The 22489-nt window shown below is 40.0% G+C and overlaps 1 protein-coding gene across 2 annotated transcripts; it reads left to right on the forward strand.

The window, feature by feature from the left end:
• The first annotated feature begins 2378 nt into the window (after positions 1–2378).
• On the forward strand, positions 2379–21895 carry COIL (coilin). Of its 2 annotated transcripts, XM_081270593.1 has the most exons (7): positions 2379–2738; positions 10525–11632; positions 11761–11847; positions 12120–12167; positions 13476–13545; positions 17777–17865; positions 20620–21895. In XM_081270593.1, exons 1-7 carry the CDS (start codon positions 2494–2496, stop codon positions 20701–20703), a joined length of 1731 nt encoding a protein of 576 aa, XP_081126719.1. In that variant the 5' UTR covers positions 2379–2493; the 3' UTR covers positions 20704–21895. The 2 variants fall into 2 exon arrangements, with proteins under 2 accessions (XP_081126719.1, XP_081126720.1); XM_081270594.1 differs by lacking the exon at positions 10525–11632 and having other exon boundaries at positions 2479–2738.
• The last annotated feature ends 594 nt before the right edge of the window (positions 21896–22489 follow it).

Consider the following 22489-nt stretch of genomic DNA (forward strand, 5'->3'; position numbering starts at 1 on the left):
ACGATTCGCCGGATCCTTACAGTGTCATATAGCTGTACTAATGTATTCAATCTAGTCCCTGTTGATGGGCATTGTTATGGTTTGGGTCTTAAATGTTCCCCAAAGACCCATGTGCTAAATGCTTGGTCACCCATCTGTGGTGCTACTGGGGGGAGGGGGGTAGAACCTTTAGTCGGTGGTGAAGCCAGATTTACAGATAGGTAGTTAGTGTAGTTAGGTAAATCGGGTCTAATATCGAGTAAGATAAATAAAATGGAGACCATTATAGAGAATGGAGTCCAGGAAACCAGAGCAGCACTTGTGGAAATTGAAATGTTAATGTCCCCAAGGCTCTGAGCCCATCCTAAGGAAATGTTAATGAAGCAGCTCCCAGCAAACAGGGAGATGCTAATCAAAAGCTGCCCAGATTACTCCTTCAGCCCCCCTATCCCCCACCTTTTGAGACTTCCTACCTGCATTCTACCACTGAAAGATAAAGGGAAACAGAGGACAGGAGTGTGGGAAAGCTGAAAGAAGACCTTAGCTATAAAAAAGGGAAGACCTCCCCCTTCCAGGATTCTGCCTTTTGGGTCCCCTTCATTCCGCCTTTTGGGTCCCCTTCTTCCTCTGGGGAGAAGTCTTTTCTGTCACAGTGGGACCTACTGGAGGCTACCCCTTGATGGAGATGTTGCCACCAGTCCCCTCCCCTGTCCTCTCTCTTTGCTTCCTGGTTGCAGTGAGGTGGGAAGCTCTGCTCCACCATCCACTCCCTGCCATGATGTTCTGCCTCACCACAGACTCCAAAATGATGGAGCCAACTCATGCAATCAAAGGATCCTTCTGACTTCCAGGTAGCTTCGACTACAGGCATGTGCCGCCAGGCCCAGCTGCATAGATAGTTTTAAGAGACTCAAGTTCCACTTCTCAAAATTTAAACTTTCTCAGTGGGCTCTTTCCTAAAGCTGATTGCCTGGGAAAGTGTCTGTGTTCCGTTTGCTGTTCTCCCCAAAGAAATGAATCTCACTGGCACCCACTTCCCTTATTATTTGTTTCTATCAAGTATTAAATTTAGATGAATTTTAAGGGAATATGTACTGAATCTACTGTAAATAATGCACATAACAGCAATCATTAATATACATAAAATCCAGTAAGATGTTGAACATCTTCATTTTATTGGGAGTAGCTCTTCTTTCTTAGATGTTGATAAGCTCTTCTGGTTCTGTCAAATTCCTATTTATAAATATAACTGATTTTTTTCTATGAGATTAAATTGTTAATCTACATATAAGAGTTCACAAACATCTCTCTGTTCATCTGTCATGAATATATATACAGGTCTTTGATCATAGCCAGTGGGATGAGCTTAAATGCTACAATCCCCACTTTAATATAATTGTCATTTTTTACTCCAAAAACTTTATCTAATTTTAGATGTGTAAAACAGGCACCTCTAAATGTAAGAGTGAGTGGTAAAATAATCACTTAAATCTCAGTAGAACCTTCCAGATATTGAGAAAGTAAATGGCTGGGTAAATATTCCTTTTGAAACTTGAGTCCCATTAATAATATATATATATATATATATATATATATATATATATATATATATATATTTTAGTTTTCGGTGGACACAACATCTTTATTTTATTTTTATGTGGTGCTGAGGATCGAACCCCCCCCCCAAAAAAAAAAGATAATAGTTTACAATCCATACCTTCCTCATGAAAATTAAACAAAAATTATATGTGAGAGACGTGGAAATTCTAGTTCAAGAAATAAATGATATAAAATTTCTGATTTACTTACTAGAAGTAAATGCCAGGATTTACTCTATTTGATAATATGAATGGTGGAGGATATCAAATGGGTAAGGTAATTATAGTCCATTGGAGCCAGGCGCGGTGGTGCATGCTTATAATCCCAGCTACTTGGGAGGGAGGCTGAGGCAGGAGGATCATGAGTTCAAAGCCAGCCTCTGCAATTTATCTTAAGCCCTAAGCAACTCAGCCTGACCCTGTCTTTCATAGAATATTAAAAAGGACTGGGGATTCAATCCCTGATATAAAAGATATTCCATTGGCTGCATAGAGAACAGTGATTAATGGTTTATTTTAAAATATCAATATTGACAATACATTAGGAATTACATATTTTTCAACTCCATGAAGAATTGCTCAGAGGAAGTGTTTTCAAAAAAACCACAAAACTTCTTTTACACATATGAGCGAATATCTTAGAAATTTCTCACCAGCCACTTGCCTAAATTCGGACCCTACACAATGCTGGGCAGGAAAGGAATACAGACATTTCATACACTTATCCCTAACCCTTGTCATGAACAAATCTGAATGGAATCAAACACCTTCCGGGTTCTCACGAAACCTGTAATAGCCATGTGCCACCCATAGGTGGCACACGCTAGCGACCCCGGGTAGTGCGGGGGGCGGGCCGTCCGAGCACGCCTCTCGGTAGCCCTGTGGTCTCTCTGGGCTTCCGTTGAGCACGAGCAAGATGGCAGCCTCCGAGACGGTTAGGCTACGGCTTCAATTTGATTACCCTCCTCCAGCTACCCCGCATTGCACGGTCTTCTGGCTTCTGGTCGACCTAAACAGATGCCGAGTCGTCACGGATCTCATCAGTCTCATCCGCCAGCGATTCGGCTTCAGTTCTGGGGCCCTTCTAGGTCTCTACCTGGAGGGGGGGCTCTTGCCCCCGGCCGAGAGCGCGCGCTTGGTGAGGGACAACGATTGCCTCAGGTGCGCGCGGCGCGGGGAGACGGCGGCGGGGCGGGCGGCTGGACGGGGACGCGCCTGCGCACGCCGGGGTCGCCTCCGGCCGGGTTAGAGACTGGGGAAAAAAAAAAAAAATCCAAATACTGGAACCCCGGAGATCCAGACTGGTCTAGTCAAGGCTGGGGCTGAGGAATCTGCATCCTAACTAGTGTCGTTCTCCGGGAGCTTCTGATTTTCAGGTGAACCAAACTTGGAGCAGCTCTCATGCTCCTGAAGAGGGCAGGTGCTTCTTCCAGCCTTGATTTAGGGAACCTGCACCCCTCCAGGCACTGTGTTCCGTGCACATGGTGGCAAATGTCTGGGAGCCTGGCTTTCCTTGGCATACTCTCAGGGTCATCTGCCCGGAGACCCGATGGAGAAAACAGTCTTGTTTTCTTCCTAATGCTCCGGTTGTCCCACTTTAGTTCTGTGCAGTATTCGCTGAGACTTCTGGTGGGCGACATTCTGTGTCTCACTAGGCGTTTTGGGTTCACCCAAATAGGTGTTTGGATCCTTCTCTTTGTGCATCAGGACACACAAGAATAATTTAAAATATGCTTTTGGAAATTTTAGAAAATGGTAGGTGAGTATCCAGGGGCAGTTGTAGTATGAATTGCCAATACCTCGTTGTCTCAGTCAGATAGTGAGATGTGATCATTCCAGTTCAGATTCTCATCTTGGACTGATTTGTCACCACCACCTCATTAAGCCTAAGCTACAGTGAATTTCGGAGTTGGGAGCCAGGCTACATCCTGTTGCTTGCCTTTTGTTGTTGAAAATTGCTTTCCCTGAAGCATGTCAGATTCACAAGATTTCTTCAGAACATCAGGGAATTTAATTTGGAATAATGACTGTATCTTTGAGTCTCTCTTAAATCAGGAATGCTATGACTTATTAACAATGTTCAGCTGTTTCAAATGACAATTTGAAATAGCCCAAATTTAAAAAAAATGTTCTTTTCTCTTTTTATTGACTGTAATAGGCCTCCATTTGCTCTGAAATTTAGGGACCGATTAAATATTACGGTTGTAAAGACTGTATCCCCTTCTATTAAGTTTATTTTCCCAACTGTCCCCTGCCTAATGAATTAATAACTTATGACTGCTAGCTAAGTACAGTTATACTTCACTTAATGAATCATCTAGGAATTACGCTGTTTATAATGAAGTTCACAATGTCAAAAACAATGGTGAAAGTTGTTATAAGTAATAATTAGAGCACAATGGCAGGCAGATTCCTTCTAAATGCCTCAAATGCCCAAATGCATATGATGAGAAATCCTCTGCAGGGGCTGATAACAATGTTTCAGTGGTAGAGCACTTGCCTAGTATGTGCAAAGCCCTGGGTCAAATAACCAGCACTTGGGGGGAGAGGGGGACCGACTTCTGTAGCTGGCTTCAATGATAAATAGGGACAATCCTGTAGGAGAAAACTAAATTTGGGAATGTTTTGTTTCATGCTCCCTGAATCATTGTCTTCCCCTGACAAATTCACTTTTTTTTCAGAGCTACAAAGGAAACATATTCTCTGTTGTCAGTTACCTAATATTGTTGAAGTACACCCAAATACGTAGCTTTGTGCTTCTGAATACTATCATCTTGTGTGGTGCAGTCAGTTAGATTGAATAGTTTGATCAACTTATACTGCTAAGTACAGAAGATGATTGAGAAAAGAGAGATCAAGCCAGGTGCAATGGCACATTCCCATAATCCCAGCTACTTGGGAGGCTGAGATAGGAGGACTGAGAAATTGAGCCAGTCTGGTATTTAGCAGTATCCTGTTTCAAATTTTATAAAAATTAAGAAGTCTGGGGCTATAGTTGTGGTAGAGCACTTGGGTTTCATCCCCAGTACTGCCACCTGCCCCCACAAAAAGGAGAGAGATCCTGGAACAAAAGTGGTCAGGGAATTGAGCAGTACCTTGAAGTTTGGGCACATATTAGGTGGCTAAAGTGCAGTTGTAGAGGCAAAAAAAAAAAAAGAATCAGAGGAGACAAGCCTGCTGATCAGAAGAATTCTGTTGGAGGTGCTGGGGAATTGAGAAGTCTCATGAGGAAAGGTAGAGCCAGGTTGTGAGAATCCTGAGAAATAATCTTTGAGGCCCCTGTGTGCCATTATTTTTTCCTCATAATTCATTCTCTTAAACCCCAGGAATCTGACTGGACATCTGCACCCAGACTGTTGACAGTGAGCTCCTGAAGTTGGTCTTTAGGTCCCATGAGAAGAGGAAGTGCTCCTTGCTTGGAGACCCCTGTGTTAGTTTGCCAGGGCTGCTATAACAAAATACTGCAGATGGATGGCTTTAGCGACAATAATTTCTCATAATATTGCAGATTTGGTTTCTTCTGAGACCTCTCATTAGTTTGTGGAAGGCATCCTTCTCCCTATGTCCTTACATGGGCTTTTCTCTGTGTGCAATCCAGGTGTTTTTCTTTGTCCAAATTTCCTCTAAGGACACCAGTCAGATTGAATCAGGATCCACCCTAATGGCCTCATCTTGACCTAATCACCTCTTTAAAAGCTCTGTCTCCTCATACAGTCACAAGAGGTACTGGGACTTAGGACTTCTACATATGAACTTTAAGGGGCCACAGTTGAGTTCATAACAGCCCCCTAAGAGGGTTTCACAGAGGTTTGGTTGCAGCAACTGGTTTGGACAGTCACCAGGTAGAAGAGAGCTTTTTTTTTTTTTTTTTTTTTTTTTAAGAGAAAGAGAGAGAGAGAGAATTTTTTAATATTTATTTTTTAGTTCTCAGTGGACACAACATCTTTGTTGGTATGTGGTGCTAAGGATTGAACCCGGGCCGCACGCATGCCAGGTGAGCGCGCTACCGCTTGAGCCACATCCCCAGCCCAGAAGAGAGCTTTCAGTTGAAGTCATCCTGTGAGGAAATAAAGTGCACTCCCTCCTCTCTCACTCCCTCCTCTCTCACTCTTTCAAATGCCTACAGTATTTGATCAAATGTTCTCATTTCATATTCCTGTAGTCAGTACAAAGTCAAACCTCTCTAAAGCATCTGTGACTCTGTGACTCACAAACTTTGTGCTTTTGGTCAGGTAACTTTTTACCTGTCTGAAGGTGGCAATGTGGCTGCTGCCACCAGCTGCAAGACAGGAGGGAGACTGCAGGGAACTGGTGGGATCCAAAGGAGTGAAGCTTTCCTATTTCACCTTCCTTGTTGAATTTCATGTTCGGTTGATGAGGCAAGTTCATCAAAAATCCACCAACGACTCCTTCAGAGGACTAACAGCGTTCATTGTATTAATGAAAATTAGAACTAACATGGATAGCACTTGTTTTGAGCCAGGCATGCTTTAGATATATAGTTCATTTGAGTACTATAATTATTATCATTATCCTCATTTTTATAGATGAGAAGGGCGGAGGTAATGGTTTTTTAAAAATTAATTACAGTGGCAGAAAGAGGATTTTTAACCCAGGCAATCATTTTGACCTTGGTAAGATGACAGTATAAGAAAGTAGGTGTCAGGTGGGGCAGATGGGCATGTCTATATTTCTGTATAATAAAATCCTAGAAGCAAAATTACAAATATAAAAGGGAGTATTTGCATTTTGATAATACCACCAATTTTTCCCTGCAAAGAGTTTGAATAAAAAGTGGAGGATATGTTTTAGAAGTTCCTTGAAATCAAATTTCTGTCATTGCTAATTAATTACCCAGGTAATTCACTTCAGTTTATAAAAGAACAATTGCATTCACTTTTGTTTGTAGAAGACAGCTCCATTTGTTGTCTATAGTTCATATAGAGAAATGAACATTACTAAAGCAGGCATGCCCCCTGTAATTTGAGGGCAGTGGCGCATGCCTATAATCCCAGCAGCTTGAGAGGCTAAGGCAGGAGAATCCCTAGTTCAAAGCCAGCCTCAGCAATTTAGTGAAGCCCTAAGCAACTCAGTGAGACCCTGTCTCCAAATACTCTATGAAAAAGGGCTGGAGATATAGCTCAGGGGTTAAGCACCTATGGGTTTAATCCCTGGTACTAAAAAAAAGAAAAGAAAAAAAATGGCAATCAAAAAGACTTAAGGAGACCATTTCTTGTTCCCTGGGTGACATTTTGCCTCACTCTGTTCATATTTGTTTCTTGTGGGGAACAGTAGCTAGTGAGGCTGCAGTAATCACAAGTCATACTTTTCAGTCAGATACCTATACATGCAGTGTCTTAAGGAGGAATAAGGGTCGGGTATGTAACTCAGTATAAGAGCCCTTGTCTAGCATGCACAAAGCCCTGGGTTCTGTTCCCAGGACCACAAACAAAACAAAACAAAAAAAATGGGTGAGGTGATGCTTTAGAAAGCATGATGGTGTTACCAGCTCCAGGGAAAAGTATGAATGCTGCCTAAACTGGGTGCAGCATTTGCTGTCTTGTATGTAGGGACTTAATAAACTATAATGTCCGAGCAGGAAGTTGAGTAGCTATTTGAAGTTTGGGGAAGAGTTTGATCCTAATTAGTCATCTCACAATTGAAGCTTGAATCATAGCATTGCTAAAAGTTAAACAAATTAATAAAAAATGTCAAGGAAAAAAATCTGATATTCTGAAACTTATTCAATGTTAGATTCACAGGATGCCACACTAGATTGTGCCAGTTAAGAATGACTTCTTTGCTGTTAAATATTGAGGCCTTTAGAAGGGAATAGAGAGGATGTGTTTTTATTTTTATTTTTTTAAAGGAAAGGAAGGGAACTGATTTTTTTTTTTAAGAGAGTGTGAGAGAGAGAGAATTTTTAATATTTATTTATTTTTTTTAGTTTTCGGCAGACAACATCTTTGTATGTGGTGCTGAGGATTGAACCTGGGCCGCATGCATGCCAGGCGAGCGTACTACCACTTGAGCCACATCCCCAGGCCGAGGATATGTTTTTATAATATAAATCCCTGGTCATTCAGAGTTCTATTTCTGTCTTTATTTTCTCCTGCTCGGTAGCTATTATTTTATCTTGATTTGTGGATTTCTAAATAGTTGTTTGTTGAAAAATAATTGAGGATTTTTCTCATCTACTGCTTTGAGGAGGTAAATCAACAAGATTATTGGGCTTTTAAAAAAATAAGGGATTCGGGCTGGGGTTATGGCTTGGTGGTAGAGTGCTTGCCTAGCATGTGTGAGGCCCTGGGTTCGATTCTCGACACCACATAAAGATAAATAAATAAAGGCATTGTGTCCATCTACAACTAAAAGATATTTCTAAAAAAATAAAGAATGCTTATACATATGCCCTTATTCACCAATTAACCCTAACCCCTAACCCTAACCCTACCAATTATACTTTATTTTCAAATATGACCGTATCTTTCCCTGTTCACTCAGGATTAGCTATTGCCAGTTCATTGGGGAAAATTGCTATTCTATAATGAAATAATTTTGGATGCAGTGTGTATTAGTCCAGGTTCTCCAGAAAAACAAAACTGTTGTAGGATTTGTGCACAGAGAGACAGGGCACCAGTGTTCCACAGGAAGCGGTGTTTATTTTGTGCCAGCACAGACTCAGCAGATTCACATCCAAAGGCCAAGTTTCGATTGCAGCAGGACTTCCTCTCCTCCTTGCCTCCCATTGCATATTATCCCCTTTGTCTCCCCTATATGGAAAAATATATTTTGCGTGGGTATTCTGTACTATAAGATCATAAAGAAGTTACCACAGAGCTGTTACCACAGGGTTGCAAATGCAACCCGAGTGTGCCGCACCACCTTTCCTTTGTCTGGTGAATGCATATGTACATGGTTATTGAAGGCATCATGTTGTCTGACAGTCATGCGTGTACACACAGATCTGGCCTTGCTTTGCTGCTGTGCCTGTTTGGAGAGGGCTTCTTCCCCAAAACCAATAGGAAAAACACATGATTTAATATAAGGAATTGCCGCAGTCTTGGCTGGGCACAGAATCACGAGCCAATCAAGCAGGAACAAAACTTTATTTTGAAAAAGCCGCTAACACTCTCAGCGCCAGCAAGTCAAAAACCGGTCCTCCCACGAGGGTGTCCGACCGGAACCGCGCGCCGACCGGAACCCCCGGGGTCCCCCCCCACCTCCTCCGGAATTCCCTCCTACTATCCTTCCCCAACCAATGGGAACTCTCCAGCAGTCCCGTAAAGTCCCGTAACTTGAGTCCGGTAGCAGGCCAAGGTGAACAGCGGGAGTCCAGTTTGCATATGAATGTAAATTTTAACATAATCATCTCAGTGGCTAGCTGGCGTCACTTTACAACCAAAGGTGCCATACATCGTATATATGCTTGTGGCTCCTAGCAAGGAATTAACTTACACAGTTGTGGAAGCTGAGAAATCTCAAGATCTGTAGTCAGTAAGCTGGCGACCAGAGGGTCAATCATGTGATTCTAATCCAAGTCTGACTCTGAAGGCCGGAGAAGACTGATATCCCAGCTTGAAGGATCAGACAGAAAGCAATTTCTCTATGGCCCTTTTGTTCTCTTTTGGCAATTAGTGGATTAGATGAGGCCAACCCACATGTGGAAAAGCAGTTTACATAGTCTTACAATTTAAACGTTAATTTCACCCAGAAACACTCTCATAGACATGCCATGGACAAAAAATAATGCTTAAATAAATGTCTGGGCACCCATACCTCAGGCAAGTTGACACATAAAATTAACCATCACAAACTGTCATGCAATTTTATGGGCATCTGTCACTATTCCAGAGAACATAAATTGTGTAGTATTTCCCTAAGTTTAAACAAAAAATAATAATCAAATCTCATGTTACTTCTTATTATTTTTAAGTATATATTTTTAATTGTCAGTTATTGTACATATTTATAGGGAATGATGATATTGCAGTACATGTATACAATGTGTAATGATTTGATGAGGGTCACTGGCATATCTGTTACCTCAGGCATATGTCATTTCTTTGTGTTGGGAACATTCAAAATTCTCTCTACTAGCTATTTGGGAATATTTGTTAATTGTTGTCAACCATAGTTATCCTATGGTGCTGTAGAACACTCTTCCCAGGATCTGATAATCACTATTATATTTTTTATTTCTTTGAAATCAAATTTTTAGCTTCCAAATGTGAGAGTATATAGTATTTTTCTTTCTGCAGCTGCATTATTTTAATTAACAGAATGTCCTCTAGTTCCATTCATGTTGCTGCAAATGAAAGAATTGCATTCCTTTTATGACTGGTCAATATTGCACTGCACACACATATCACGTCTTCCTAATCCACTTATCTGTTGATGGGCACCTAGGTTGATTCCATATTTTGGCTATTAAAAATAAAATTTCATTTTTTAAAAAGCAACACATTCCAAAACAAAAATGGATAAGTTAGCAATTATTACCTTTTAGGGTAGGTAACATACATGTAGTAAAAGATAATGAGTTTTGAAGCTAGACAGGTTTGAATTGCTTTCCTGCTACTTATCAGCTGGGGATCTCAAGTAACTTACCTGTCTGAACTATAATTTTGTGGCTTGTAAAAAAAACCAAAAATGAAAAAACCTACTTTCTTGTGGTTTTTGATCAGAGAAAATGTGTAGAAAATATTTGAGACACGGTATTCAGTAAGTAAAACTGGCCTATGAAAGTTGACCATAAGTCGTGCTATATGGGCCATTTTGTCAAAAAGAGCCTTTGTTTTCCTTAAGTGACATGACAGTTTTTCATTGCTGGTAGTGACCATTTGCAGAATCATCTCAGTGTATAGCTACATCCTGGAGACATACTTATGAATTGCTCACTCTAGCTTTCTCTCTTGTTTTTTTTTTTTTTTTTTTTTTTTGACAGAGTTAAGTTAGAAGAGAGAGAAATTCCTGAGACTTCTGTAGTAGTCAGTAATGGAGATGATATTCCTTTACCATCTAGAAAAGCAAAGAAGCGGGCTTATAAGTTGGAGGAGGATGAAGAATCAGAACTAGGTTGTAGATATTCAAAGAAGCAGTGGAAGAAGCAAAACAACAATAATATTAATGAGAAGGTCGTGGATCTGGAACCAAAAGCTGTCACAGAACAGACTGGGAGGAAAAAAGGCAAGAGAAAAAATAAAGCAACATGTTGCCCAGTGGATGAGGAGGAAGAAGACACCAAAAAGAGAACACCAAAGAAAAAGGAGAAATATGAAAATAAAAAACAGACCAAGAATTCCAAGTGTCCTAAAGCACAGATGTCAAAAGAGGGGATCACCCAGAAGTATACTCCTCAGAAAGGTTCTGCTAAAAACAGTCTTGTGAAAGTCAGAAGAAAAGGTGGGGGAGTCACAAGTTCAAAAGACAGCCCCAATTCCTCCTCGGAGTCTGAGTCTAGTTCTAGTCCAGATTCGAACAATGATGATATCAGCAATGTCACATTGGAGGTTAGAAATTCTTCAGAAAAACTATCAACTGACTTATCAAAAGAAGGACCCTTTACAAAAAATACAGTTGTAAACAAACTGGTTGCAAAAGCTGCCGTTACCACCAGCAAAGGCAAGATTAGAGCCTCATCTTCTAGTTCAGATTCCGCTTCAGATTCAGAGGAGCAGTGCATTGTGTCCAAGAGCACTCCGGAGTATGCTACAGATTTCCTAAAGACAGTAGGCCTCTTTTCAGGGAGGGGCTGTCCAGGTCCAGGGCTGACAGTACAGACTCCAAGTTCCATAGGGTGGAAATTTTGGGAATCAAATACTAGCAAACAGGCTCCTGGTCCTCTTCCCAGTGTGTCTCTCCCCACCAGTTTAGGAAGAGGATGGGGGAGAGGAGAGGACCTTCTTTCTTGGAAGGGAACAAGAGGTCGGGGCATGCGAGGGAGAGGTCGAGGAAGAGGGCATGCTGTTTCCTGTGTTTTAAATACTAGCACTGAATATCAGAAGCAGCAGCAATTAAATGAGATAGTAACAAATTCATCTACTATTATCCAGGTAAGTATTGTTTATTATGAGTTGTCTACTTTCTCCATGGAGAAAGTAGTCATGTCACGTGGACTCCATGTCATGGGCTCCCATTTTCTCACCAGTAATGAAGTCACGTGACTAATGCTGTTTTTCAGAATCCAGTAGCAATACACAAGAAGGACTATAGTCTATTACCACTGTTAGCAGCTGCCCCTCAAGTCGGAGAGAAGATTGCATTTAAGGTATATTTTAAAACAGCAACAATTACAACAAAAAAGGTTAGCTCCCCTTCCAAATAAACTTATTTAGCAAGTCATGTTGAATAATATTTATAAAAACCCTTTTCCCTGGAACACCAGTGTGACCAAAGTTTCATGGATGGGGCCTCAGACTGGTGAGGGTGGGCACTGCATGTTTTCTTCCAGGGGCAGGTTGGTAAGACAGAGGAACCATGGGGATAAGAGAGGATAAGAGAGAGGGCTTGTGTACTCTAGGTTTTTTTCTTCTTTTTTAGCTTTTGGAACTAACATCTGATTACTCTCCTGATGTCTCTGACTACAAGGTAAGCTTGTTTATTTAAAAATAATTAATTCAGCTGGACATGTTAGCGTGTGCCTGTGGTCCCAACTGCTCAGGAGGCTAAGGCAGAAATAGCTTTAGCCAGGAGTTCAGGGCCAGCATAGGCAACATAGTGAGACAAAGTTGTCAGTATACTATTAAGATTAAAGTTATATTTAATACTACTTGCTTGGATAAAATAGTTCTTTTTTTTCATTAAAGTCATAAAGTAGAAGATTAAATTACTTATCAAAGTGTAAACTTTTTAAAATCATCACTGTTGTTGGGAGTGGTGGCACACACTTGTAATCCCAGTGGCTTGGGCAGCTGAGGCAGGAGGATCTCGAGTTTAAACCTAGCCTTGGCAACTCGGTGAGGCCCTAAGCAATTCAGCAAAACCCTGTCTCTAAATAAAATATTTAAAAAAGGGCTAGGGATGTGGCTCAATGGCTAAGTGCCCTTGGGTTAAATCTCTGGTACAAAAAAAAAAAAAAAAAAGATGAGTCCTATATTTTTGCATTCATCTTAAGTGCTGTTTTCTAGCTTGATCAGTTGATTTATTTAATTCTATTCCAAAGAAAATAGTCTCTCAAGGCCCTTGACCCCCACTGAACCTGGTTTTTAGAAGTACCTGTTGTCTATACTCAGAAAGCCTGGGTAGGTGCAGGAGGAACCGATTAGTTGGCCTTCCTGTGTGTCCCCAAAGACCACCCATTGTCTCATTGCCCACCAGCAACCATAGGGTAATGCCTCCTCTTGATGCATTTGAAAACCAGCTCCCAAATCTGAGGGACCTGGGAGGAAGGAAATTATAAACTTACCAGTAAGAAAGTACCTTCCTGTTTCAGCCTTAAGGGACTGTTCTCAGCCCTTAGGATGGCCCCAACGGCATCAGAAATGGGAGTCGCACCACTGGGGTATGGGTGGCCTCTCCTATTAAAGGCTGTGATAGCCAGTCCCACCTGAGTACATCATCCTAGCCTATTTTTCTTCATTTCTCTTATTTAGTGACTTTTGATGACCTTGTGTATTCTTGGCCTTTCTTTAAGTTCTGTAGATGTCTACCATTTATGATTAAAATGTATCTATTTTGCCTCTGAATATATTTCAGTATATTCAGATAAATGATTATAAATCTGCTGTTCTTATTTCCCCTACATGTTGATTTATTTTTAATGCTTTTTATTGAAATAGAATTCAAACACATAAAACTTGCTTTTTTAACCATTTTAAAGTCTACAATTCAGTGGTTTATAGTATTTTCACAGTGTTTTATATGTTGATTTTTGACTTGGACTTTTATTTTTGAAAGGAAGGAAAAATATTAAGCCACAATCCAGAGACCCAGCAAGTAGATATAGAAATTCTCTCATCCTTACCTGGTGAGTCTTTTGGAAATGAATTTGAAAATTTAGACTCTTCATATCTACAATGGCTTCATATCTACAATAGCATTAATATACAGAGGTGTTCTCTTTCTCAACTTAACCTAGCACCTGTAACTGGCTGTGTTCACCACTCTGTCCACACCCCACACCTCTGGGGCCTGCACGCCTAATCCTTGGATTGTGTCTACTAAGATATATTGGATTGGTTCTCAAAGCTGGTGGGCTACTTGTTCTTATTGTATTTGTGTGACTTCATAAAGGATTATATGAGCTGGTGAAAACTAATTTCAAAAAGTTATTTTTAGGAAACAATTGAATGCTGACTCAGGAGTATTACTGAAAAAAAATGCTATTAAATTATATATGAGTGGGTCAGCTATAAAAGATTGGGAAGACTTTGGTAAAAGTCTAAGAAGGTTCTGTCCTTAGTTGCCTTGCAAAGTTTTGCATTCTTACATCACTTTAAAAAGAAAATCCTGGGCTGGGATTGTGGTTCAGTGGTCGAGCTCTTGCCTAGCATGAGTGAGGCACTGGGTTCGAATCTCAGCACCACATATAAACAAACAAATAAATGAATGAATAAAAAAATAAAATCTAAAAAGAAAGAAAATCCCAAATTGGAACTTATAGACAATGTATTAGGGGTATGGTTTATAAAAGAAAGAAAGACATCTCTATTTAGTAAACTTAAGACCTACTTAGCTGTCTTTCAAAAAGATTGGCAAAATAAAATGTCTACAATGTGTGTATATACATATACTCTCACATTTTATTTTTTTGGTGGTGCTGGGAATCAAACCCAGGGTCTTGCATGTCTTACTTAGTTGAGTATTTGCACATTATTGTCACTGGTTCCCTGCTTTGTCCTGATTAATCCTACCTGTTGTTCTGGATAAGACAGCTTTTATCACAAGGACCTTAACTTAAAATATGTTGCAGGGGTCCCTAACCAGAGAGCAGGGGAGTTGACTTTCTCTTTAGCAGACTCTAAAGCAATTAATTTTTTCCTTTTTTTTTTTCCTTATACAAGTCAGTGAATGAAAGACTAAAAATTCCACCAAGCATGGTGGCACATAAGTGTAATCCCAGCCACTTGGGATTTTGAGTTCAAAGCCAGCAAGAGCAAGGCTGAGCAACTCAGCGAGACCCTGTCTCAAAAAAAATCCAAAGTCAGGCTTGGGATGTGGCTCAGTGGTCAAGTGCCCCTGTGTTCAATCCCTGGTCGGAAAAAAAGTGATAAAAAATTTAAAAGTCATCACCAAAAAATAATAATAATAGTAAAAAGGGCTGGGGATATAGCTCAGTGATAGAGCATCACTGGGATCAATATTCCGTATACCTAACTAATACCCCTCCCCCCCAAGAAAAGAAGATGACGATGATGACAATCACAGCTGGAAAGCCAGTGTAAGTTATATCTAAACATTTACTTAATATCACAAAAGGATTTTATTGAAAAACTCTTTTGACTGATTTCTGTCTATTGAACTTTTGAATCTTTCTTTCTCCCACTCCTTCCTCCCGGTACTAGGAACTGAACCCAGGGGCGCTCCACCCCTGAGGCTTTTTTTTTTTTTTGACATAGGATCTTGCTAAAGTTGGTCTTGAACTTGTGATTCACCTTCGTCAGTCTCCTGAGCTGGGATTACTGGCCTACGCCACCATGCCCGGTTTTTTCCATATTTTTTAGTGGCGCGTTTTAGTTGTACATAGTGATGGGATTTGTTGTTATATTTGTGCATGCTATCTATCTATCTATCTATCTATCTATCTATCTATTTATTTATTGGTACTAGGAATTGAATTCAGGGGCACTCAACCACCGAGTCACATTCCCAGCCCTATTTTGTATTTTATTTAGAGACAGGTTCTCACTGAGTTGCTTAGCACCTTACCATTGCTGAGGTTGGCTTTGAACTCCAGATCCTCCTGTCTCAGCCTCCCAAGCTGCTGGGATTACAGGTGTGTGCCACCACGCCTGGCCTTGTGCATGCTATTTTTAATTTTGAGATAGGATCTTGCTAAGTTGCCAAGGCTAGCCTAAAACTTGCTATCCTCTTTCCTCAGTCTATAGCATTGCTGGGATTACAGGTGTAGGCCATGGGGCCCAGCTCTAGCTTTCTCCAGATGAGGTTTTATTTATAGAAATCCCTATTCTTAGGAATGATGGACAGAAGTTTGTGCCTGGTCAAATTCCAGTGACACAAACCTAATCACTGCATGTCAAGTTGTTGACAATGACAATATCTAATTATAATTTTTCTTTTTTGGTGTATATGTATATGGTACTGTAGATTGAACCCAAGAGCACTGTACCACTGAGGTATCCCCAGCCCTTTTAATTTTAATTTTTATATTTAGACAGTGTCTTGCTAAGTTGCCCAGACTGATCTTGAACTTGTGATCCTCCTACCTCAGCCTCCTGAGTCACTAGGGTTACAGGCATGTGCCACCATGCCTGGCTAGCACTTTTCTTTGGGGCATCAAGAAATGACTACTGCTAGGTGTGGTGGCACACACCTGTAATCTCAGCAATTTAGCAAGGCCCTAAGCCACTTAGTATCTCCAAATAAAAAATTAAAAAGGGCTAGGGATATAGTTCAGTGGTAAAGTGCCTCTGCGTTCAATCCCTAATGCCAAAAAACAAAACCAACCAAACAACCCCCTGGGCACAGAGGCATATGTGATCCTAGCAACTTGGGAAGCTGAGGCAGGAGGATCACAAGTTGGAGGCCAGCTTCAGATAGTTAGCAAAACCCTGTCTCAAAAAAATTAAAAGGGTGGGGAATGTAGCTCAATGGTAGAGTACCCCTAGTTTCAATTTCCAGTATTGGAAGACAAAAACAAAAAAAACTACCTGTTCTTTAAGAAAAATACAAGTCGTTCTCAATTTACATAGTTCTGATATACATGAATTTCAGTTACCATGGTTTGGTTAAATACTAAGTAGTGTCTGTCCCCCAATAATACCAGGCAAGTATTTAGCATCAGTCCCCCACAATATTAGGTATGTTAACTGTAATTGCATTACGTACTGATAGTTCTTCAGTCCACAAATCACTGTTTAAATTACAGATGTGCCTCCTGATGAGTGACGAGTCACGTCACTTCTTTCAGAGTCTGTCACTGACTGCTCACTGTACATCTAACGTTCTGTACAGATGGCAGATGGTTGTGCTGCCTCCTTGTCTCTTAGTGTAAAACCACGTACATTTTTAAAAAACATTTTAAAAACATGAAAGCACCGTAGAGAAACTAAAGTGAGAATGCTGGACGTGCCCTCGCCTGCGTCAGTGGAGTCATAGGTGAAGTGGCTGACTGGGGAAGTCCACTCTGCCACTTTTGTGAACTTCCTGACATACAGAAGGCGGCTGTGATGAAAAGTCCCAGCAGTGGCACCAGTGGAAAGCTTCACTAAGATTCCACACAGTGAAAAGGAAATGCTCAGAGCCACATCTTGACATTAGAAGCTCTGAGAATAAAATGTTGAAAGCTGATCCACACTTCGAAGGGACTGTGATAGTCTGCCAGGCAGGGAAAAGCCGTGCCATCTGTATCGTAAGCTGCATGACCTGATGGCAGCATCGTTCCAACCGCCCTCGATAAGTTTCTTATGAAGAAATAAAGTGCTTTACCTTTCAGTTTCTAATGTTTGAAATAAAAATGGACTACAGAAATATTTTTACTAATTTTCATTTCTCTATGTAGTGAGGGTCTTTGATGTTTTGATGACAATTTTGAAAAATTTCAAGACAACCATATTTTTTCCTGTTGATTGATAAGATAGTTTTGTCTCACAGGGTTTTTTTCCCCAATCCCATACTACTGTGGGAGCCTGAAACCTGCCTCTGTTTCCAAATAGTATGCATATGTGATTTCTGGGACTGAACGACATTGTATGTCACCTTGCCTTATTGAAACATATAAATTATCTTTTTGGATCATCTTGTGGTTCAATGTTCAGTTCTGAGATTAGTAGTGACAGTTCCTCAAGCTCATTTTAAAGGAAAGGTTGTTGATGAACAGTCAGGAAGTGACCATGTTGTGGCACTGGTTCTCTAAGGGTCGTCTGAGGAGCGCTCCCCGATCTCTTGTACACCCAACTTGCGTATCAGTTGGTGATTTATTTGTGACTGTTTTCCCAATGATAGAAATTCTCTATAGAGAAATATTTTAACTATTGAGGAATAACTTATTGTCTTTTATCCCTGCCTTCTGATTTCAGCCTTGAAAGAACCTGGGAAATTTGATTTGGTTTATCACAATGAAAATGGAACCGAGATAGTTGAGTATGCTGTGACACAGGAGAGGAAGGTAGGCATACTTCTCTTCTTGCCTTGTTTGGTCAGTCATTCTTTTTTTTTTTTTTTTTTTGGTCATTTTCTTTTGACTGGTAATGTGGGATATGGAAGGTGACATTGTAGCTTCCCAAATTGCTTATATTAAAACCATAAAGGGGCCGGGCACCATGGTGCACGCCTGTAATCCCCATGGCTCATAAGGATGAGACAGAAGGATTGCAAGTTCAGAGCTAGCCTCAGCAACAGTGAGGCGCTAAGCAATTCAATCAGACCCTGTCTCTAAATAAAATACAAAATAGTGCTGGGGATGTGGCTCAGTGGTTGAGTGCCCCTGAGTTCAATCCCCAGTACCAAAAAAAAAAAAACAAAAAACAAAAACCATAAAGGATCTAGGCCATGGGGGCAGCTAGTCTTTGCTGTTGAGCGGCAGTAACAAGTGCCAGGTGCTGAGTTGGTGCCATCATGTACCTCAAAGTGCCTATGTGATAAGATGCTCAAACTTTTGTTTGATAGTGTGGAGTTGCTTACAAGCATAGTTACATAGGGATTCCAGTAGAAAAACTTTATTGGCATGTACAATTCATAAAAAATGCACATAAATGTATAGCTTGAACAATTTTTACAAATGATCATATCTACATAATCAGACTTAGATAAAGAAATAGAACATAGCTGGGAATAGTGGCACACACTTATAATCCCAGCACCTTGGGAGGCTGAGGCAGGAGGATTTCGAGTTCAAAATCAGCCTCAGCAACAGCGAGGCACTAAACAACTCAGTGAGACCCTGTCTCAATAAAATACAAAATAGGGCTGGGGATATGGCTCAGTGGTCAAGTGCCCCTGAGTTCAATCCCCAGTACCAAAAAAAAAAAGAAAGAAAGAAATAGAATATGAACAGCCTCTAGGAGCTTCCATCCTGTGCCCTTGCGGTCACTCCTTACTCTCAGAATTTTTTTTTTTTTAAATTTTAATATTTATTTATTTATTTTAGTTTTCAGCGGACACAACATCTTTGTTTGTATGTGGTGCTGAGGATCCAACCCGGGCCGCACGCATGCCAGGCGAGCGCGCTACCGCTTGAGCCACATCCCCAGCCCCTCCCAGAATTTTTATACTGAAGAAAATGTTTTCTTAAGACTCTTGTATTTGGAATGTTGTGAATCTTATTCTGGAAGTTTCACTATTGAAAATTCACATTTCATGCTGGGGATGTGGCTCAAGCGGTAGCGCGCTCGCCTGGCATGCGTGCGATCTGGGTTGGATCCTCAGCACCACATACCAACAAAGATGTTGTGTCCGCCGAGAACTAAAAAATAAATATTAAAAATTCTCTCTCTCTCTCTCTCCTCTCTCACTCTCTCTTTAAAAAAAAAAAAAAAGAGAAAAGAAAATTCACATTTCATCTGAAATGTTAAGTCGTGGAAGCTCTAACCAAACTATATGTTTTCCTGTGTTTTTTAGGTGGATGATACTTTTTTGTCCCAAAGTGCATTTTTAGGGTTGTGATAGGATTGGCAGTTTGGTCCAATCCCCTGTTCTTCTTTATCTGCAATATAAGAGCTTATTTATTTATTTATTTATTTATTTATTTTTCTTAAAATGTATTCCTGGAAGACTGCATTGGAAAACTGAACCTTGGAGGATTTTTCACTATGCATTTTTTTGGGGGTGGTGGGGGCACTGGGGATTGAACCCAGGGGTGCTTAACTACTGAGCCACATTCACTATGCCCTTTTAAACAAAGTCTTGAAGTAGAATACAGAGCCAGTAATTACTGGGGTTTTAAAAAAAAAATTTAAATGTTGATGGACTTTTATGTTATTTATTTATTTATATGCAGTACTGAGAATCAAACCCGTGCCTCCCTCACATGCTAGGCTAGAGCTCCACCACTGAGCCACATCCCAGCTGTCATTACTGTTTTTGACACTAGATGGCTCTCAGTATACATCCATGTGGCCTGGCGTTAGTGATTACTTGTAAATTGTAGTTTTTGTTTTCAGGCAGCATAGAGTAAGAACTACTGAGCTTCCAAGAAGGGCATGGGCAGCCTAGTGATACACAGTTGGCCACATCTAGCTCCCAAGAAATCTGCAGGCCACCTGTCCACAGGGGAAATCCTTCTGGCACTTGTAACCTCTTACTCCTTCTGCATTTTCTCAGTCCCTACAACCCCCAGTTGTAAATAAAAGATGAAATGTGTTTAATGTTAAACTTAAGCTACATTTTAGGGAAATGAATTCTTATGTCCTAATTAAACTCAATTTACTAGGACTCAAATTATTCCAGTTCTCAATCATCCTGCACAATAGAAATTTGCCTTCATTGAAGAGTCTGATGTCCATAGTCCAGTCCAAGTTCATCTAGTCTGGGAGCCCCTGGACCAAGGAAGATGCTCTTCAGTTTTAATTTGCATGTCATAGATGTGTATTGAAACATGTATTGATTGATTTGTAATGAGAAATATTATTCTACAAAGAGATTAACCCTGAATGGTGGGATGTTGACTAACTTAAATTTTCTTTTTTTTTTTTTGGTACTGGGAATTGAACTCAGGGGCACTTGATTACTGAGCCACACCCCAGCCCTATTTTGTATTTTATTTAGAGACAGGATCTCACTGAGTTGCTCAGTGTCTCACCATTGCTGAGGCTGGCTTTGAACTTGACCTCCCAAACTGCTGGAATTACTTAAATTTTTTAACTTACTAAATCCTATATTACCTCAAAATGAAGTGCTTAAACTATTTTGTATTTTTCCTCAGATCACGGTTTTTTGGAGAGAGTTGATTGATCCAAGACTGATTCTTGAATCTCCAAGTACCACCTCAAGTATAGAACATGTCTGAGGATGACCTTTCCACCTCATAGTTTATAAATGTCTTTTTTGTGAAAGTGACTATAACCTGAACTTTTTTTTTTTTTTTTTTTTTAAAGAGCATTTGAAAGTCTGGATTTTTTGTTATCTTCATTTGCCTGCATAGGGGAAAAAAAATCTACCTCATCATTTAAAATAATATGGGTGGTTTGTAGACCCCCTGATTTTTCTTTAAGTTGACTTCAGTTAACAAAAGTTAGAACTTGACATTCCCTGCAGACATTGTTATATTCCAATAGTCTGGTTTCTTCTCATTTTCTATTTTTTTGACCATTAAGTAGCGATCGTCAGTAGGAGTTTATAATACCAAGTACAAGAATGTGCTGCGTATCTTGTTTCAATAAGTTTCATTAAGTAACATTTTAAAATATTAAAGCATGTTGCTTGAAATTTTTTAACATTTGAGTTGTTCCATTAAACATGGAGCATCTTATAAATTTCAAGTATGTTATACTTGAAATTGCCAAGAGTTAACAGATAGTTGGGTTTGTTGCAGAGTGTGGGTTCAAGAATCCTTTCACATTTTCCTAATTTAAAAATTAAGGATTCTCAGGACCCTGTGTAAGAGCAGTGTGCCTGGAGGAGAACTGTGTTACCTTGGGTAGGGGATTTGCTGTGGGACTTAAGACCACGGAACATGTTATCTTGCTACAAGATGCCAGGCACCTGCTCAGTGGGTTGGAGTGAGGATCTTGAACAGAAACTTCCTTTTTTTTTTCTGTTATGACTCAATACAAAGCAAAAATGGCTAAATATATACTGTGAAAAAGGCTTTCTTCTAACAAAAGATCAGATCCTCCTTCAGCTTTGCAAATTTTTAAATAAAATCATATTGAACATAATGTCCATGTTGAGTCGTGTTTAGTTGAATATTGCGAATTACTGTCTTGGTTAAGTAATGTAAGACATTGCAGTTTTCCATAACATTTGCCTTCATCAAAGAGTCTGATGTTGCATAGTCCATCCAAGTTCATTCCATCTGGGAGCCACTGGATCATGCAAATTAAAATTTGCATGACATGGATGTGTATTGAAATGTGTATTTATTGATTGTAATAAGAAATATTACTCGGGCTGGGGATGTGGCTCAAGCGGTAGCGCTCTCGCCTGGCATGCGTGTGGCCCGGGTTTGATCCTCAGCACCACATACCAACAAAGATGTTGTGTCCACCGAGAACTAAAAAGTAAAAATATTAAAAATTCTCTCTCTCTCTCTCTCTCTCTCTCTCTCTCTCTCTCTCTCTCTCCCCTCTCTCTCACTCTCTCTTAAAAAAAAAAAAAAAAAAGAAAGAAATATTACTCTAGAAAGAGTGAGTTTAACCCTGAGTGGTGGGATCTTGGCAGTGGGGTTCTTCATAATATAATTTCTTTCCAGGGTTTGGAAAACAAATTAAGATAAATAATCAATATTAATTGGATCAAAGAGAAGTGTTGATGTCAGGGTATATTTTCAAATTTTAATCAGTTCGAGTTGCCTTTTTCCTCTATAGTGATGGGTAGAGTCCACTAGAAAGTTGATGGTATCAATTTAGGATTCCTGACCAGCTTTGGGAGAAATAAAATATGATAGGTTAGAAAAAATAAGTGCTTCACACCCAAAGAATTTAAGTTTGCTTTTTGAAATTTTTGTTTCATTTACATACAGTTGTGTATGTATTGGAACACTATGTAAAATGTACATGTGTTTTTTACTACTTGAAACCAGAGATTTCATCATCATGTGATTCTCCAACTTGGAAGCTCTAAACTATACCACT

The sequence above is a fragment of the Spermophilus citellus genome, assembly GCF_964194105.1.
Source record: "Spermophilus citellus genome assembly, chromosome: 17".
Lineage (NCBI taxonomy): Eukaryota > Metazoa > Chordata > Mammalia > Rodentia > Sciuridae > Spermophilus > Spermophilus citellus.

Bases quoted from the DNA above. Each gene is read 5' to 3' on its own strand.
- COIL (XM_081270593.1), top strand. From the start codon at position 2,494: ATGGCAGCCTCCGAGACGGTTAGGCTACGGCTTCAATTTGATTACCCT. The intron at 11,633-11,760 runs GTAAGTATTGTT...GCTGTTTTTCAG, and splicing joins ATTCATCTACTATTATCCAG to AATCCAGTAGCAATACACAA. The intron at 12,168-13,475 runs GTAAGCTTGTTT...TATTTTTGAAAG, and splicing joins CTGATGTCTCTGACTACAAG to GAAGGAAAAATATTAAGCCA.